Consider the following 15,133-nt stretch of genomic DNA (forward strand, 5'->3'; position numbering starts at 1 on the left):
ATTATCATTCCCATACCCTGATCAACCAAACAACTTTAAACACGATGTGCTCTAACTCCATACCCCTCGAGCTAATCCATTCCATTCCATATCTAACATTTGAACCAAACGCCCCCTTATAAAAGATTGATTCAAAAACCAATAAAAGTTCCCCCTTTTCCCCAATTATTACTCCTACATTTGATCAATAATGCTCTTAGATTAGCGAAACCCTAAATTCTTCAATTTCTCAAGCACATTTCCCTTGCTCAACAATCGATTCCCTTAATTGGCAATTGTTCTTTCATAATCAATCTTAATCTTGATCTTCCCTCATTTACGAAACCCTAAATTGTTCAATTCCTCTTCTTTTTCCTTAATTTAGGTTTCTTTAGAGTATAGATCTGCAAAATTTCTTCGAAATAGTGGCACTTATTTTTTCCGTGCTTGTTAAGTATCAAACATCGAATTCGATTTCTCCCCCAAAGCTTTCGACGAAACCCTAATTATACATAGTTGTAGGGAATTAGGTTAAAATTGTTTAAATTCGGCGAGTTTTCTTAATTTTAGGGTTCTTTCGAAGAAATTTTTTCGGAGATGAATGATAACGGTAGAGGTAGGTATCCGCCAGCGATGGGAAGAGGACGCGGTTACCCAGGCGGCGGTGGCGGAAACCCGAATTTTCAACAGAGGAATTATTATCAACAGCAACAACAGCAGCAGCCGCAGTATGTGCAAAGAGGAATGTTGCAAAATCATCAACAACAGCAACAACATCAACAGCATCATCAGCAACAAATGCAGCAACATCACCAGCAGATGCAGCAGGAACAACATCAGCAACAGCAGCATCAACAACAGCAGCAACAACAGTGGTTGAGGAGGAATCAGATAGCTAGGAATGCGTCAGAGTCGAGTGTTGTCGAGGTCGAAAAGACTGTTCAGTCGGAAGGGATTGATTCTAGGTAATGATTTTAAAGATTATAAAGATTGACTGTTTTGTTTTGTTGTGGTTTTGTTTTATTTTACATCGTGTGTTGTGATTTAGATTATGAATTATTGTTTAAGACCGTTGTATGGGTTGCAATTGTGAAATGGATTGCAAATTGTTACCAAAGATAGGTAAGTAATTGAATCTTGTTGGTAAATGGGATGTTTTACCCATACAATAATTATAATTGAGACCGAGCGCTTTTAAAATTAGTGGAATTTGTGTAACTTGTCATTTTGGCGAAAAAAGAGCGTTTTAAAAATATATGTTGATGCTTATGGAGAATAAAGTTGGCTTCTTGTGACTTTGAAGGCCATCTTTTATTCTTTGATATGGATAAAGATGTTTTTTTGTGAGTTGTGACAGTGCTCAATTGATTGGTTTTAATGTTGTAATCATTTGACAACCGTAAAATTGTAAACCTAAGTTTTACAATTTGCCATTAAGCTCAAAGTTGTGGCTTATGGGTTACCTTTCTTTGAGAGTTAGAAAGTAAGGGAGGGGATGGGATGGGGAAGGGGTTACTTAGTGGGAGATGATCTGTTGGTTGGTACGTGCATGTTATGCCTAATGTATGTGTACGATGCAGGTTGAGAGAGGGGTTGATAGTGTATTGGTTTGACATGTTTTGACTTTGGTGTCTGCTGTATGACATGACATGAGGTTACCATGTTCTTGGCTTCTTGCATCATGAAAAAGATAAAAGCTTGTGTACTTTGTGGGATACGTAACGAGGCCTTGTTTATTGTTCTTGTTGTTTGCCGTTCTCTTTTTTAGTTTTGAGTGGGAGAAGAGGCTTTATCTATGGGAAACCAGTTAGTATTCAGTACTTTCAAATAAGAAGCCAATCTACTTCTTTGGATGTTTTTGTTTGGCACTCCTTACTTGTCACCAGCAGCTGCAATCTACTTCTTTGGAAGCGCAATTTTAAAATGAATTTTGATAGGGCTTGTATCCTGGGAATATGGGTTCCTTCCCGCCTCTCTCATTCTGTTACTCATTGGAGATGGAAAATTGGAAACGTGTCATAGAGGATTGATCTTATGTCTTTTTTTTTTTCTTCTTCGTTGTATTCCTAATTGGACTTCTATTGCTTTCATAGTTCTCAATGAGAAGAGAAATAAAAGCATGTGAAGGGTAAGTACTTGGCAAGGATCAAGCTAATTATATTGCTTTCGCACCTATGTCTGCCTGTATATGTACACTTCTTTGGTCTGTCATTGATGTCTTATTAGTATTGAAAATCTGTTTTTCGGTTTATGTAATGTATCATTTGCTTGGAGATGAACTCTTCCATTTCAGTAATTTTGCATCGCTTTAAACTTTTGTTTGTATTTTTACTCCACCTTTTATTGGGTTTGGGATTGTTAAATGTTAATTCACCTTTGATGGACTTCCTATTAGATCTTAGAAGTTTTTTGAGGGTAATATGCAATTAGCTATTGGCGATTATTATTATCCTCCTCGCCTGAACTATCTTCTTAGTTTCTTGTTCATATGTTTTTCTTGTAAGATGAAAAGCACTGTCTTTTACTGATTGTTCTTCCTTGCTGCTGTTCAGTTCACAAGATTGGAAGGCAAAGTTGAAGCTACCACCACAAGATACACGCTATAGGACAGAGGTACAAACTTTGAATTAGATTTAGGCGTAATATATATAATTTTGGATTGGGCATGTAACCCTATTGCTATGATTAGTGTCTTGTCATAGGCTGTTTTTATAGTGACAAAGCCTTATGGAGTATCGACAGGTGTCATGTTCGTGTGAGGAAACAAGCTATATGTTTTTTTGGGTCTAAAAATAGGTAGCAATTTTGAGAAGATTAGGTTATTTCTGCTGAGTGCTTCTTGACATCATGGGTGTTGTGACTTGCATGAGAGAATTTTTTATCAACTGTGTGAGGTAGAGTGGTTGACTAGTAAAACTGTCTTCACTGTTTTGCAAGTTATTTGTGGTATTGTAATGGTTAGCAATTAGTTGTTTGGAAATCATGGTTGATTAGTAAAACTACTTTCACTTTGTAAGAAGTTATCTGATTAGAAATTGTGTCAGTAACTGGATCATGGTTTTATTTTGGGTTCTGTTTCAGTTGAAATTATGTGGGAAAACCTGGCTCAAGGCACTGATATTTGCGACTATTGTTTTTTCTTTTTCTAGTTTAATGGTTTATATTGTTGTGTCTACAGGATGTAACAGCTACCAAAGGCAATGAATTTGAGGATTACTTTTTGAAGCGTGAGTTGCTTATGGGTATTTACGAAAAGGGTTTTGAACGGCCATCTCCTATTCAGGAAGAAAGTATTCCAATTGCACTTACTGGGAGTGATATTCTTGCGAGAGCGAAAAATGGGACCGGAAAAACTGCCGCCTTTTGCATTCCTGCCTTGGAAAAAATTGATCAAGATAACAATGTTATTCAAGGTTTTTGTCTTGACTGTTTTTGCTATTTTTATACCATATTCTATAATATGGTGGATGGTGTTTTATAGTCTTTGTCCTGTGTCATGATTTTCCTTCACCACATCATTTTAATTGAAGCCTATACATTGCTATTGTTATCTTACTACAACTCTACAAGTTCTCTAAATCCCCTCATTTACAACTTTTCAAATTTAAAGACAGTTAAAGTAGGAGTTCCTGCTTTGAGCTTATTATGCTGGTTTACTTGTAATTTGATTAAAAAAATTTGTGAATTCAGTTGAAAACTTGAAATTAAAGTGTATGCTTTAGCTTCACTTAGCAGCTCTTTGTTGTGATGTCAATTGTTTTCTCTCTCTTCACAGTTGTCATACTTGTTCCAACTAGAGAATTGGCGCTCCAGACATCACAAGTGTGTAAAGAACTTGGGAAGCACCTCAAGATTCAAGTTATGGTTACCACTGGCGGAACCAGTTTGAAAGATGATATTATGAGATTGTATCAACCTGTGCATTTATTAGTAGGAACTCCTGGACGAATTCTAGATCTTGCCAAGAAAGGGGTTTGCGTTTTGAAAGACTGTTCCATGCTTGTAATGGATGAGGTAATGTTTCTGGTGTTATGTCATCTATGTTTCTTTTTGGATCAGGATGTTATTTTTTTTTTCATTCTAAGAAACTATCTTATTATCAATCAACATTAAGAAATCTTTTGGTTGTCCCAGGGAATTCCAATTTTTGTTTTCCACAATAGTGCTATTGCATAAGAGGGTTTGCTGTGTCTTGTGATCGCTGAAAGGTTTTTTTTTTTGTTCTATTGATGTCATCATTGGGGTAATTTGCGGTAGCCATTGAGGGAGCCATTGAGGCATTGGGGTAGTGTTGTTGTTGTATTGATGTCATCATTAACGTCTTGGCGATGTTTGATCAAGGAAGTATAGACTGTAGGCATAACCGTATTCTTTTGGGTATGTATTAGCAGTTTTGTAATTTTTGTTTTCCTGAGAGTTGAGACTCGAGCATCCCATTTAAATGTCTTTTATTCGAATTTTATTTTATTCCTGGGAGAGGTGAAGCCTGAGAACTGAGACAAGTGCTTGAGTTCATTGTGTCAAAGACTCAAAGTTTGCATGCAGATTTCAATTACTGGTTTAGAGTTGTAAAATGGCTCTCTTTGTTTTTAACCGTAATATGGTACATCTATATTAGTAGCTAGAGCTGGACGTTAGCACGGGCTGACCCGTCCCGGACCCGCCTTGGCCCGACATTTTATGCAACTTGGCCCAACCCGGCCTTGGCCCGACGTTGGCCTGATCCTGGCCCGGGTCCTAAAATTCCAGCCTGCCCCGCCCTTAGCCCGCCATTTTAGCAAAAATTTAAAATAAATTGGTAAGGCCCGCCAGCCTGGCCCGCCCTTGACCTGCCTCGGGTCCTTGCCCGTGTCAAGCATATCCCAGCCCGGCCAAGCCCGCCCCTCTCCCTGGCCTGGTCCTGGTCTGACCAGGAGAGCCCGGCCTGCCCCCTGGCCAGCCCGTCCCAACCCTAACCCGGCCCGAGTATAGGTCTAGTAGTAGCTGCCTTGACTGGCTTCGACAAGGGTGTACATTGGTTCAAAATCACTTCCTTCCAGAAATTGTTAGTGCTAGTTGAAGCCTCTACAAATTTAGCAACCATCTCTGGCCCCAAGTCTACCCATATTCTACTAATTCTAGTCGAGTAAGCAAGGGGAAGGAGGTTCACCATACTATGAGCCTACTTGATTTCCTTCCCTTTGAACAAAGCTAAAGTCAACTTTTGTAAAGTAACTAACCATGTCTAGGGTCACTCTCCCTATACTACCAAAATAATTGGCAGGTAACGTCTTCGTCTTCAACATAGTTATCAGCACCATTGAATCAGACTCGAGGACACCCTGAGAAAGCTCCATTTGTCTAGCCATATTAAGTTCGAATTTCGCGGCCTTTGCTTCAGATATGCTCGGGTCTCACTGCTCCCTTGTTTGAGACTATTAGTAATTTAGTATTATGTAATGCATATCGAATTACTTTTGCTATTATTCTGTGATGATAGAAAGTGAAAGAAAAAAATGGTATAGCGGTTCTCAGGATGCTAATTTCCTATTTTCCTTTTTGCAGGCTGATAAGCTTTTGTCACCAGAATTTCAGCCATCTATAGAGCAACTTATTCGATTTCTGCCTGTGACTCGTCAAATTTTGATGTTCTCAGCAACTTTTCCTGTTACTGTTAAAGATTTTAAAGATAGATATCTACAGAAGCCCTATGTTATTAATCTAATGGATGAGCTCACCCTGAAAGGTATTACACAGTTTTATGCATTTGTTGAAGAAAGACAAAAAGTCCACTGCCTAAACACCCTTTTCTCTAAGGTTTGTTCACACCTGTTGACTATATCCGCATTATGATTACATTGCTTCTATGGATCAGTGATTAAATGAATTTTTGTTCTTTTTTCAGCTCCAAATCAATCAATCTATCATTTTCTGCAATTCTGTGAACCGTGTTGAGTTGCTAGCCAAAAAGATAACAGAGCTAGGTTATTCTTGCTTTTACATTCATGCGAAGATGTTGCAGGATCATCGAAACAGAGTGTTCCATGATTTTCGTAATGGGGCATGCAGAAATCTTGTCTGCACTGGTAAGTCAATACCACTAATTGTTACCTATAACTTGTTAAGATTTAAAAAAAAAAAACGAGTGCCAGACATTTTTATAGCTTTCCTAGCCGTATTTGTATATCGACCGTGTATTGTGGTTGCATTTCGTATAATCCTTTTCCGTTCTCGTTTTTTCTTCTCATTATTTTTATCTGACGTCAACTTTTAAAGCCCCCCCCCCCCCTCCTCCTTTTTACTGACCAAAAGGTTTCTTATGCATTTTCATGTTAATTCTTGCTGACTTGAAGTTTCCAAATGAAGAGTCATTCTGTAGTTTGTTTTTTGGTATGCAGTTGATGTGTGCGGAAATTCAGTTTTCTATTGGCTTTAGCACTTTTCTGTAGAAATTCTATATGCTGTTCACTGTTTTCTTTGCTTTTGGTGCTCCAGAAACTTTTTTTTTTTTTTGAAATCTCCAGAAACTTTTTATTGGGATGAGACTATTTGCATGAATCACCATCGCATTTCACATTCAGATCTCTCTGAAAACTGTTTGGGGACCATTGCTTACTGCACATTTGTTTACTTGTGGCTTTATATCTTATTTTTCGTTTTATTTAATGATAATTGCAGATTTGTGTACAAGAAAAATTGACCTTTCATTTTATTGAATGATCATTGCAGATTTGTTTACAAGAGGAATTGACATTCAGGCTGTCAATGTTGTTATTAACTTCGACTTCCCGAAAAATTCTGAAACCTACCTCCATAGGGTATGTTTTGTATTTCTTTTGAGTATCATGTTACTCTTTTGTTTCTGTTTGGACAGTTTGCCATGTTAATAGGTAAAAGTTTTCTTAATAACTTGACTATAGTAATTGCTTTCCCTGCAGGTTGGTCGATCAGGAAGGTTTGGACATCTTGGTTTAGCTGTGAATTTGATTACCTATGAAGATCGCTTCAATTTGTATGTTTCTTGCTCTCTTTTTAATTCATCCAATTTTTTTTTTTTTTAATCTTTTTTACTTCTGTTCTTACCGTTCTTGTCTGAACAGGTATAAGATTGAGCAAGAATTGGGAACTGAAATAAAACAGATTCCTCCACAAATAGATCAAGGTATCTACTGTCGTTAACTAGTCAGTTCTTAAAGGCGCGGTGCTGTCTGGGTGAACAGTTATTGGCCATGGTAAGTGCTACATGAAACCTTACCGTTGTCATTTCTTACATTCAAATTTATTCTGCATTTTAAGTTCATTATGGGTAAAAATAAATTGCTTACGTGCTTTTTTGGACTGATTGAAACCAAATCAGTATTAACACATTATATGGGCATGCTCAGAAGAGCCGGAACCATGATTTTTAAGTTCCTGGTGCTTTGGCTCATAGGCTCAGTCTCGTGAGTTGTCAAAGTGAACAAATTAAGTGGCCAGGCCGGGAATTATGATTCTTATGTTGCTGGGTGCTTTTGTTCATCAATTTCCATTTTTGAGAGAGTGATTGTTTTGATGGATTTGATATGTTCCTTGCAGGTGTATGATCGAGATTTAATTTACCCATGTAGACGTCAGTTGTCATAGAAGACCTTGGATGGTGTTTCGTGTGGTCTGCTCTTCAGGGATTACCTTGTGCAGAGCTCCCTGGGATTTCACCTTCTACTTGTGGTCTCTCGACAGTATGTAGGTTTGTTAAAGTTTGGGGAAATTGTTTTCCGCCTTTGATGTAGCTTCGTCTCTTCTTGTCGACCTGTGATCTTTCTCCCTGTTAAGCATGTTGTTACGTTGTATGTGTCGTTCCTGGTTTCTGTTATCTTCCCATGATAATACCCTCAGACTGGGGTCTTTGCCTTTTGTGCTCAAAATAAAGTGTGCTCAATCGTCGGTATGAGCTTTTAGACTGAATCTCTGTATGTTGTTAACTTGTTTGCTTCTGTGCAAAGGATGTGTCTGTTCCCATACGCTAAATGGCTAATTCCTTGCATGTTTTTCAAAATTTATTGAAAATAGAACCAATCCGATAAGTTAATTTAAATTTGCTTGGAACAGCCAAGTATTGTTTTTTTTTCCCCCTGCTGTCAAATAAAGGAGGAGCACATCTGGTACAATATAGGATTCGAACCCGTGACCTATTGTCATGATACCTGTGTCTTAACTGTTAACCACTAGGCCCTTGCCTTTTTCGGTATAGTCATGAAGAATGTGGAAATGAAGCCAGTAATTTGCAAATGTTATGTAGACCTTAATTTGATATATTTGTTGAAATGATTGCAAGATTTTGATGGAAATTATCAAATTCTTGGTACTTATTTTCGCTGAAGAGGCTTATTTCTGCAATTCTGCCTCTTCTAACAAAGCAAAGTTAATCTGAAGTATTAACATTTGTAAGATGAAGCAGACGTCAAAATGTGCATGACAAAGGGTGTTTCTTAAACGAAAGGAATTCGAAATTTGCAGTCTTAAAATTTCAAACTATATCACACATAGAATTACAGCTTCACATCACTCGGAGTGTGTCTGACATCTGCAGCATCTGCTTAATCTTAGGAAAAATGCCCAAAGGTTCTATAATATGCATTTCCGCCTTAAATGGTTTAAAATGACGTGCAGCCACAGAACTTCTTTGGCGTATAGCCTGTGGCACGGTATTTGGCTGCCTTCTCCTCAATCGTTAGGATACTTTCTCCCCTCTTGGCCTTCACCATCGCCCTATTCTCTTCAGCTTCCTTGTGGATTTGAGCTACCATGTTCTTCGTCTTTTCTGCTGCCTCCGCTTTCTTGTTTTCCAGCGCTTCCTGATCACACACTAATGATCGTGTTATTTCCATATTGCGTAAATTTATTTTTGATTGATTAACGCACCTCGATTCCTTTCAGTTTAGAATATATCGCGTATTTTTTGCTGTTCTCCCAAGAATCAAGAACACCTAGCCATTTCTCCGCTCTATTAAGTGAACATCAATATTCTTTGTTACTCGATAAATATTAATAGTGGTGGCGTTTAGATTTAAAATCATTTGGGAAAATAAAAATTAAGACAACAACAAACTTACTTGGCAAGTACTTTAGTTTTCTCACTATCTTCCCATGCCTTAATAAGAGACAACCTCTTTTCTGACCCAGACCCAATTTGTGAGAGAACAATATCTGTGAACATAATACCAAATACAACAAACATAAATCATAACATAACTACATATCGCAATATCGCATCAACCAATTAATTTCGACAATGTGTCGTATACTCACCTCTATCTGCATCCATCCGAGCATATTCTTCTTGTATTTCTATTGATAAACACCGTCAAATATTAATTTCACGACATATCAACCAAGATTGTTTACTCGTGAACTCTCTGTAGCTTAAAATTTTATTAACATTATATGAAGACCTATTATTAGTTCTTTTTGTAATGATTCAGAATAACTCAATATTATTTGTTTTGTTAATGCTTGTTCCTCAAATTTGAAGATGTCGGATTTGTTGTTATTTGTTGATATAGTTGTATGTTTAAATTATCGTATTTTTATATTATCTTTATTGTTTTTTCGATAATTACTACATTTACAGAAGTAAAATCTCGACAACCTGTAACAACACTGAAAAATAACGATAAAAGAAGCAGAGGAGTATTACTTTCATCAAGAGTAGCCGGAGCTTTAGGCTTGGTAGAGAGATTGGGAGTTGTTGGCACCGGAGATGGCGTAGTAGTAGCAACGACAACCACTGGCGTCTCGTTGGGTGTTACAGGGGTTGTTGGTGTGCTATCTGAAACTTTCTTTGGCTCTGTTTGGTAAATGGCATATTGGCCAAATTTCAGCATATTGGAGAGGTTTAGCATGTTTGACTTACGAATATGCTATTTAGAGCGTTTGGTTAATGGCATATTGAAATAGCATATTGGGGTCCAATATGCTATTTTGCAATATGCTGCTCCTACTAGCATATTAGGTTAGCGGATTGGAATGAAAAAAAATTGTCATATTTACCCCCTTAAACAATATTACCTTTCCTTTTATATATTTAATAAATAATTTATTCATATCCTTATTTGTCATTTTACAAAGAATCTAAACAATCTCCTAATCTAAAACTGTCAATTACCAAACACCTCTAAAACAATTCTGCTAAATAAATCTGCTAGTCAAATCTGCTAAATCATTATGCTAGTCAAATCTGCTTTCTAAATCTGCTTCTGCTAATATTAATCCGCTGTTTACCAAACAGGGCCAAAATCTCCTTAACTCCCATTTTCTTTTTGTTTTATCTTTTCTCTTGATAAATCTCTGATTTGTTCTCAACCCTCTCTAATTTCAATCCCAAAGTCTATAAACATTAGGTAATTGTTACTGAGACCTAGCAAAATAAACGTATTCTGAAATTTAAGACGGATATGCCCTTGAATATGCCATTTATATTTTTGACCTGGCGTAGCATAACAATTAACAAATGTACTGCGGTTGTTGACTAGGAATTGGCAATCAACCACAATTCCCAAGAGATGTGAGCAACTGAGCATGTACTAGATTAAGTAGACACTTTGGCAATCAAAATCGACATAAATAAATAAGCTAAACCCGGTTTAAAAGATTTGGTACGAGTGTATGGCCCGACTATGCGCATCCAAGCTTAGTAACCCAAATGTGAACTCGAATTAACCCAAAGCGAAATAGTAGTACATTATTTACAAAGATCCTTAATTAATTAATTAGTGGCGGAAACTGAAAACACCGAGTAATCCAAGCTCGTTACTATAAGCTTCACAAAATACAAGAACGAAATGTTATTTAAGTTTTTATAACCCGCTTGCAAACCCCATACAAACCGTGAACATTAAACATCCAGCATCCAAGCACATGCAACCTGTTAGTCATAAAAGAATGACAATCACCATTCAGTAAAGGAAAATAAAAGGGTGCCACCGGGTCTCACATGGGGTGAGTGGGCCGGAGACCCCTTCAATTAAGAACAGTTGTGAGAGGGTGACACCCAATTTGGACGTCACCCGGTGACGCCCTATCACTATGCCGTAAGTAGATACTCTAGTACATCACCATAAAACAACCAAGTACTTCAAACAGTTCAAACTTAACCTATGATAAATATCACATGAATATTTCGCATTGAATGACGATGATTAATTATTAGCTGATTACTATAGACATTTAAATTGATCAATTAGTCTTGCTGAAGACGACGGGTCGGAGCAATAAAGGGCAACAAAAGAAAGTTAGTGCAAAATGTCGACCACGTGAAAGTAAAAATCTGGATCACGTTTAGGATCCCTACAAAAAATAACTACTCCGTATAAGAGAAGCAAGAGTATTACTACTTTCATCAACAGTAGCTTCAGCTCTAGGCTTCGTAGAGATTTCGGCACTTCTTGGTAACGGACGTAGCGAAGTAGCGACGACCACCGGCGTCTCATTTTGTGTAACAGGGGTTGTCGGAGTGCCATCTGAAGCTTTGTTTATCTCCTTATTAACTTCCATTTTTGAGACTTGACCTAAATAATGTATGGTTAAGTTGAAGACGGATTAACCTATTTATTGAGGTCTTCTACTCTATAAAGGTTACGACCAATATACTCATTTAAATTCTTTACATTATATATAGAGTTGGTAGGCGAAGGTGGCGCCGGCCTGGCATAACAAATGTACTGTAGTGCTTGACTGGCATTCTGGCAATCAATCACAAGAGATGTGAGCACGTTGTAGATTAATTAAGTGACAAAGGTTGAATAGTATTTACAGAAAAGAAAAAAAAAAAAAAAAAACTATATAATCATTATGATCTCAATTCTCAAATAAATTTCTAGTTTGTTGATAATTAAGTTGTGACTCTGTTCCCATATAATAATCTAAATGGCTAATTCCTCACATGTTCTCCAAATGCTTCTTGAATTTAAATGTAACCAATCATATAAATGTTAATTTAAATTTACAAATTTTACTTAAGACAGGTATGTAGTTAAAATAAAATAGATATGTATATTAGAGCTGATCAAAAGCGGGCTTGGGCCGGACACAGGCCGGGCCTAGCTGCTAAAAAGTGCCTGACGGGCCTTGTTTTATAGTTCGAGCCCACTAAGCTGGCCAGTTTCCAATGTCCGTACCCGTCCACTTCAAGTGAGCGGGCCGGCCTGCGTGCTTGACTAAAATCACATACAGAAATTAGTGTTTCTATTAAAACACGAGTTTTTTTTATTGCTACATCTCACTAAAAGTTAACAATTGTCTTTAAAAGCTTACCCTTAACAAAGTATTCTAATTTTCAAAAGATAAGTTTACTAGCTAGATTTTAGAAAAAACACAAGTTTGACAATGTTCTCCTACAAACATTAAAAGTTCATTTTTGTCTTGGTCATTGTGTGGCATTGTTGACGATTACGTATACTCCCGTGTAAATACTTGAAAGGTACTATCTTTATACGACAAACTTTTTACTCTGTTAACATGTCCATTCTCGGCGAATCTTTATACGACAAGTGTAAAGCCGAAAATCTCACACTTTTACGTAAGGCATAAGTATTCATTTGCACCACCTAATTGGTTTAGAGTGTACAAATTGTAAAAGAAATGAGCACAGTGTAGCGGAGAATTGAGGATCTGATGACTTTTATGAGGTTACTTTTAATAGCGGGTTTAGCGGGCCGTACATGGGCAATTTTGTTTAGTCCAAACCCGTCCATTTATTCTAACAGACCTAGTTTTCTTGTCCGTTACCCGTTTAATTTTTGAATTTTCTTGTCCAAGCCCGCTATTTTTGTGGGCCAAACGGGCTGGCCCAAATGGACCGACCGGCACTTGATTAGCTCTAATGCATATAGGAAAAAACATCAGACTTGTCCTGTATGCATAATTGAAATTATATTTGACTCATTTTAACGTTAAGAGTCATATTACTGATTTAAGTTTGATTGGATTAGTATTCTTGTTTTCCTTTTTTTTGGTAAATATGAATGAATATGTAGGAAATATAGGCGTTATTATAGGGACGAAACTATATCCTTAGAAAATAAATGTGTCGTGGTATGATTACCACTAAGGGCTTGCTTGGGATGAGAGTAATCATTAAGGGAGTAATAAGAATTAAAATAAGAAGAAATGGGAGGAGATTGGTGCTTTGTGGTGGTTGTGGATGGTGGAAAGAGGAGGTGAGGGAGGAATTATTACCTCTATATGGAGGTAATTATTATTTGGAGGGGGAGGTGGGTAACAATTACTCCCTTAATGGAGGGAATATTACACTATATTTCCTCATTTTTATCCATTTCTATCTCCAACCCTCATCCCTTCCCTCCATTTTTTAGTTTATTTTATCTTTATTAGTCCTTTAATTATTACTCTCATCCAAAGCAAGCCCTAAATTGAGAAACGAAATCACTCCGATTAGGGTACATATCTATTTGAGCGTTATCTTCTAAGGTTACACAACACACCTATAGGTTGAAGAGGAGAGAAGGCCCGAGCCCACACTACGGGCTGATGGTAGGCGGGCTGAATTAGGTGGGGCCGGGGCTGTGGTGGCCTTACTTGGATCAGCCTAGTCAGGCAAATGGGGGAGTTGGGGGATGAGACATGTGGGCTGGGCAGTGCGGGCAGGGAATGACTGAGCGTGTAACATTAAGTGAATAAATTATTTTAATTTCTATTTTTAGATTTAATACGTCATATAACGATATATATAATGTTTAATTTCATGATACGTTAATTTTATTCTCAGCTAATTAATTAATTTCATCACAATTCGATACGTTAATTTTAATAATCGTTAATAATTTATGTTCCTTTTACGAGTCATTTATGAAAGTCGAGCTAAGTGGGCTCAAGACGGATTTGAGAAGAATCGTCTAATTAGCTATTTTGAGTTTGTTCAACTAAATTAGCAAATTTCGTTAAATTCCGCTAATTTAGTAAAAATCACTCAGAATTCCGATTCGAGCCGATTTCGTATTATTTCTGTTAAATTCCGTTAATTGAGTTTATTTTTATTTTCACTCAGTAAATTTATTAATTATTGATTCTGTTTTATTCCTCAGACTTTTACTTAAATCGGTTTAATATAACTCGAGACGAATTTAGAAACTAGCGAAATTACTTAACGATGAAGAAATGTACGTATAATATATAGCAGGCAAGCAAGCTCGTCACTCATTCTTTCATTCTTTCACGTCTGTTTCTCTTCTTCGTCCTTCTCGGTTGTTCTTTCTTTTTCACGTTTTCAATTTTTGTCCCAAACATTAATTCCATCCCTCCGTTTCTCATCCGTTTTCAACTATTTTTGTTCCATAGCGCTCCTCTCGTCGTTCTCGTCAATCTGTTGGGCTGAGATAAACGGTCTAGTACAAGACTTTTACGTCATGGAAGACTAGTTAGCTCGGAAAAAGGTAACGATGACAGGTTACTCAATATTACTTGTAAAATATGTGTATTTTGAATGCTGGTTAGTTTGTTGTATAGTTGAGACGGTGTATACTGATATATAGGGATCATTTTGGATGCTAATTAGCATGTTGTATTGTTAAGACGGTGTATACTAATATGTGGAGATGATTGAGACGGTGTATATTGATCCGTAGGGATCATTTGGAATGCTAGTTAGTGTGTGATATATTTAAGACGGTGTATACTGACATGTAGAGATAGTTTTGGATGCATTTACTTATTAATTTTGGTGAAGGGGAGTGATATATTGTTGTGTGGACTTGCCTTTCTCTATATTTGTATTTTGTTGCAGGTGAGACGGTAAGCATTATAGGTTGTATATGTACTTTAATTATGTTGGAACAGGTACGGAATGCAAAATGGATTGTTCGACCAATACGGGGAGATATTTTTATATTTATGCTTGTTGTTCCCATTCCTGTATTATGTACATGTTTCCGCCCTTGGATTGTATGATTAATCCATGTTTGTTATGGAAGTAAATTGGGTCTTTTGTGTCGTTCTAGTGCTAATCAACCCATTTGTTTTGATCTCGTATTCGGATCTCGGTACGGTTATGTGCTGAGTGCTGGGTACAAGGTTACTCGACCCTGGTACGGTTAGGTGCCAGGTATCGGGTCTTATCACGATCGTCTCGTATTCGGACCTTGGTACGGTTATGTGCTGGGTACTGGGTACGAGGTTACTC

At 37.2% G+C, this 15,133-nt stretch overlaps 2 protein-coding genes across 2 annotated transcripts; one reads left to right on the forward strand and one right to left on the reverse strand.

The window, feature by feature from the left end:
• Positions 1 to 116: 116 nt before the first annotated feature.
• On the forward strand, positions 117 to 7,902 carry LOC141596679 (DEAD-box ATP-dependent RNA helicase 6-like). Its single transcript, XM_074416904.1, has 10 exons — positions 117 to 944; positions 2,532 to 2,592; positions 3,158 to 3,392; positions 3,755 to 3,993; positions 5,524 to 5,775; positions 5,864 to 6,044; positions 6,688 to 6,776; positions 6,897 to 6,970; positions 7,059 to 7,190; positions 7,534 to 7,902. Exons 1-9 carry the CDS (start codon positions 577 to 579, stop codon positions 7,135 to 7,137), a joined length of 1,578 nt encoding a protein of 525 aa, XP_074273005.1. The 5' UTR covers positions 117 to 576; the 3' UTR covers positions 7,138 to 7,190; positions 7,534 to 7,902.
• A 502-nt stretch (positions 7,903 to 8,404) lies between these two features.
• On the reverse strand, positions 8,405 to 9,154 carry LOC141594962 (remorin 1.4-like). Its single transcript, XM_074414941.1, has 3 exons — positions 9,051 to 9,154; positions 8,860 to 8,941; positions 8,405 to 8,792 (listed from the first exon to the last, which is right to left on the reverse strand). Exons 1-3 carry the CDS (start codon positions 9,152 to 9,154, stop codon positions 8,592 to 8,594), a joined length of 387 nt encoding a protein of 128 aa, XP_074271042.1. The 3' UTR covers positions 8,405 to 8,591.
• Positions 9,155 to 15,133: the final 5,979 nt, after the last annotated feature.

This window comes from Silene latifolia, chromosome 8 (genome assembly GCF_048544455.1).
Source record: "Silene latifolia isolate original U9 population chromosome 8, ASM4854445v1, whole genome shotgun sequence".
Taxonomy (NCBI): Eukaryota; Viridiplantae; Streptophyta; class Magnoliopsida; order Caryophyllales; family Caryophyllaceae; genus Silene; species Silene latifolia.